Source organism: Fukomys damarensis, unplaced genomic scaffold, assembly GCF_012274545.1.
Source record: "Fukomys damarensis isolate Sample0158 unplaced genomic scaffold, DMR_v1.0_HiC HiC_scaffold_19, whole genome shotgun sequence".
In the NCBI taxonomy this organism is placed as follows: domain Eukaryota; kingdom Metazoa; phylum Chordata; class Mammalia; order Rodentia; family Bathyergidae; genus Fukomys; species Fukomys damarensis.
This window is the reverse complement of record NW_022900931.1, coordinates 21,422,368-21,426,748: the sequence shown is the minus strand read 5'-3', so window position 1 is coordinate 21,426,748 and position 4,381 is coordinate 21,422,368. Positions and strand designations below refer to the sequence as shown.

Below are 4,381 nucleotides of genomic sequence, written 5' to 3'. Positions count from 1 at the left end.
AAAAAAAAAAAAAAAAAAGAAAGGTACTATGGTGCTGTCCTTCAGATTTTATAATAAAATATTTTGAAATTTCTAAAGTTCAATGTAATAATATTCATATTATATGGGATAAATATAGATTTTAAATAGCCTTATGTCAAATCAGGTCAATTTTTACTACTAAATAAGTTCAAGCCATGGCAGATATTGCTAACAAATAAAGTATAATAAACTTCAGGCTTTCAGAATCATTTAGATTTCATAACATGGATAAGGGATAGCAGCCTATATGTAATTTATCAGGAAGGGTAGAGCCTATGGAAAAGAAATAGTGCTTGAGATAGAGTATGTGCAAGTGTGTGTGTGAACACAGTGGTAAGAGAGGGGCTTTGTAATAAGGGGCTTGTAATAAGAGAACTAATGGAACAAATCATAAAGATAATCTGAGTGCAGAGTATTCTCAACAGAGAAAAACAGATGCAAAGACTGGGGTGGGAATGTTCTTGGTATGCTAAGAGAGGACCCTACAAAAGAGTAATATGAGATGAGATGAGATTGATAAAAGTAAATGGGAATTCATTATGGTCCCCGCAAGTTCATTATATGGACTTCGGAATTTTCTGAGTAAGTCAGGAAACCATTAAAGCATTTTGAGCAGGGGAGTGAAAGGATACAGCATATTTTAAGATGACTGAAAAGAAATTTGTTGAGAATAGGGTAAAGGAGGATAAAGTTGAAGTGGAACATTTCCCCTGGAAATTCTGGGCACAAAATGTGATTATGACGTGGACAGTGTAGCACTATTCAACTGCTCTGACTTTTGTAAAAATGATTTTTTTCAGCACTGTGCATGGCTTGATTCTCAAATATAACAGAGAATGTAGGTTTGAAAACTGATAGTGTTTACAAAGAAAAAAACAAGCAGTATATTTTAATTCAAATAAATTATGAGTAGTTCTTACAAGGCACAGATACTAAATAAGCTGGTGGAAAAGAATATGGAATTAAAAAAAACCTTAACTTCTTCCTTTAATATTTAAACTCAGGTCTACAAATATAGTATTAGTCTCAAATGCAAGGAAATTTCATTGGATGTGAGAGCCTAATATTTTTATCATGGTTTTATTATATCAATGCTACAGTATTTAGGGGAAAATGAAAAGATGTCAGTATTAAAAGAAAGTCTTTATCTTGGCATGGGGCACTGTCAACTTCTACCTGTCACACTTGCAGCAATGTGGGCAGCACAGTCACCTCTATCAGATGCTAAAGTGCACTGGCAACAGAGTGACTTGTTTCAACTTGATTTAGCTTGACATGCTTCCAACACAAACTAACAAGACATAAAACAAACTTTTGATAAGGAGGTCAAAGACAAAGAAGTACTGAGTACCTAACATGATGCTGGATATAGTTTCCTCTCAATTCTTGTTTGCTATAAATAATGGAAGCTGTACTCAGAAACTTTAATCCATTACTCATTTCACTAATAGGTATTTACACCCTCATCATGTTACAAAAGCGTTTAACATAACTAATAAATATGCACAAACTATGATAAAGACAAACAAAATAAATTAGTAGAAACAGTGAAACCGGTGTGAAGGATAAGACAGAGTCAGATGTGGCCAATAAACATGGACATGACAATTTTCCTGTACAGTGCAACTTCAAAAGTGTATGCTACCTTTCTAATGAAGACCCATGTTATTTAATTGCTGCACTGTCCTTTCTAAAAATATTGAGAAGTTGACAATAAATAGTTTTGCTTATGAGCAGTTCTAAAAACTAGGAATTTATATTCTGGATTAATAAAACATCTACAGTTCCAGAAATCACTGTCTAGGATAAACATCAGGCAAAAAAGGCAGTGTTGACTATAGACTCAAGGTCATTTAATTCTGGGCGGGAGGTGAATCTGAAAACAAATATCATAGATGTTCTAAACATGGGCAAATGGGAAGAAGCACAAGTGTGCCTTGTCTCTGAGATTATGGAACCAAAAGCCCACCAGAGACCTATATTTGAACTGCTTCTGTGAACACATACACACACCCCTCAAAAGAATCATAAAGTATTTTTATCCCAGGCATCCCCAGAGTTCACTTACCTATAGCTTGGGCCAAGGCTATTACGACCTCCTGGCAGGTTGTGACTTCGGTGACCCCACAAACGATCCTCTGGACTCCATCCACCCATACTTTAAGTTCCATGGTGCACTGGCCAGTCACCCAAAGGCCCTGAGAGTGGTCATCAGGAGGTCAGGTCATGTCTCTGGTTTCGGGGACACGGAGAAGGGAGAGTCCGTTTTCAGCTAAAAGGGGGGAAAGTATCACTTATAAAACAGGAAAAATAATATTACATAATGTCATCATCTAAAATCTTATATGAAACAGAACAAGTTTTAATGTATCATAATCCCACTATCATCACTACTCTTTTTTTCCCCCCTCCAGTACTGGGATTGAACCCAGGGCCTTTGAGCTGAGTTAGATCCCTAGCCTTTTATTTTTTATTTTAAGACAGGGTCTTGCTAGTGGGGGTTTCAAATATTAACAGTCTTTGCATCCCTTTTCCAGTGCATCCCTAAGTCTCCCCACAGGATGGAGTGGGAAGACTTCACACGGAAATGTCCACACTAAGCACTGCATGAGACAGGTGTGTACATGTGTGAAGGAAATGAATTTCTTTGAAGGCTGACGATTTCCCTATGGATGAAATGCTTTTTCTTTCTCAATTAGTGGGGTCTGTTAATTTTATTGAGTTAGTAGAGTTATTCAAACGATATAAACCATAATCTTAGTTGTATTTGCTGCCAAGTGCTTTTTTATTTGCCAAGCAGATTTTTCATATGCCAAGTAGAAAACTTTACACTCTCATTTAGTGAAATCAAATGCTTTGGTTTCATCTATTGATTTGAATGCTTTTATCCTGCTAACAATCAATTATGCACAGTTCTTTTTTTCTATGGGTTTTAAAAACCTCAACTCTTCCCATGTTGTCTTTATAATTAATCTCAGATTTATTTTGTTTGTCCATTGTTTTGTGCACTTCCTCCTTTAAAAAAAATAATGTTAAAAGTTTACAAGATGCAATAAACTTTGATTAAATTAAGAGGACATTTGGATTTAAGGTTTGTAATACCACTGGTGTTTCAGGATTAATGACTAATATCAAAATTTTACTTAATACTAAAAATTTTCTTATAAAATAATGTTTACTACAAACAGTAGCTTGCCCCTTATACAATGTCTTAAAGGATTAAGACAGTTCTGAGCCACTGGTCACCTAGGTGGATGAGTTGGAGTACAGAAGTGAAAGACCAAATTACTTTCTCTAGAAAGTACAAAAACAAGGTACAAAAACTCCTTTTTGTCATCCTGAAAACAAGGACTATTAATCTGAATATTATTTTCCCTCCATATGTGTCTCTGTAATATATCTCAAACAGACACACATGGAGGGAAGGAAAGAGGGAGGAAAGGAGGAACTGAGGGGGGATGTAAGGAGGGACGGGGGACAGAGGGATAGAGGAGCAGAGAGTAGGAGAGGGAAACAGTGGGGAGAAAGGGAGAGGAAAGGGAAGGGGAGGGGAGAGGAAGAGAGGGAGAGACTATGGATGGATATCTTGCCAAAGACCAGCTGAGTCCCGTAACTGTCTTCCTTAATTATGAGGCCCTGTGAATGTTAATGGTCCTGGGGAAAAAAAGGGTTCCAATGTCAAAGAAATGTAGGAAACCTAGTAAAGTTAAATAAGTTCCTTTGCAGCTATACTTCTCAGTTTTCAATTGGCTGCTGCGCAGTCTAAATTTCAAATAAGCATTGCACATGCAGCTGTCCCCCAGTCTAGGAAACATTTAAAGAAAGAAACATAAGAGTTCTGACTTACAAGACTTGTTTCCTTGTCTGCTAGGTATCCTATTTACTAAAAATAGAATATGTACTATGTTTTCTTGAGATAAAAACCAGGTATAAAAATGGTTATTAAATTAAAAATCAGAATTAACATCTATTTAATATCTAGTCTCTTATTTTTCATTAAAAAACCTTAAACTTGAGAAACCTCCCAAAAAAGGCTAAAAATTTCTTTACCCTCCCCCAATAAACCTGTTATTTAAAAGAAAATCAGGGGACTCATATTTTAAAAGTAGTAGAACATGTGATCTATTCTCTTAACACATTTTAAAGTGCATGTGCTGTTAACCATAGGTACAACGCTGTAGAACAGATCTCTAGAACTCATTCATCTTGTATAAGTGAAATTTTCCATGCCATAAACACCATGTGCCCATTTTCTTTCTACCTCCAGCCCCTGGCAAATGTCATTCTATTCTATTTCTATGAATTTGACTATTCTGCTCCTTATCTATATGCTATAGACCTATTTAGTAATATATTTTAC

At 35.8% G+C, this 4,381-nt stretch overlaps 1 protein-coding gene across 6 annotated transcripts in view; it reads right to left on the bottom strand.

Annotated features, from left to right (window-relative positions):
* Rassf8 (Ras association domain family member 8) overlaps nucleotides 1-4,381 on the bottom strand; it is a 62,130-nt gene that overhangs the window by 13,809 nt on the left and 43,940 nt on the right. For all 6 annotated transcript variants that reach the window (XM_010615054.3, XM_010615084.3, XM_010615077.3 and 3 more), the window contains one exon: nucleotides 2,090-2,293. In XM_010615054.3, coding sequence (XP_010613356.1) covers nucleotides 2,090-2,192 — 103 coding nt within the window. In that variant the 5' untranslated portion in view covers nucleotides 2,193-2,293. The remainder of the gene's footprint in view (nucleotides 1-2,089; nucleotides 2,294-4,381) is intronic.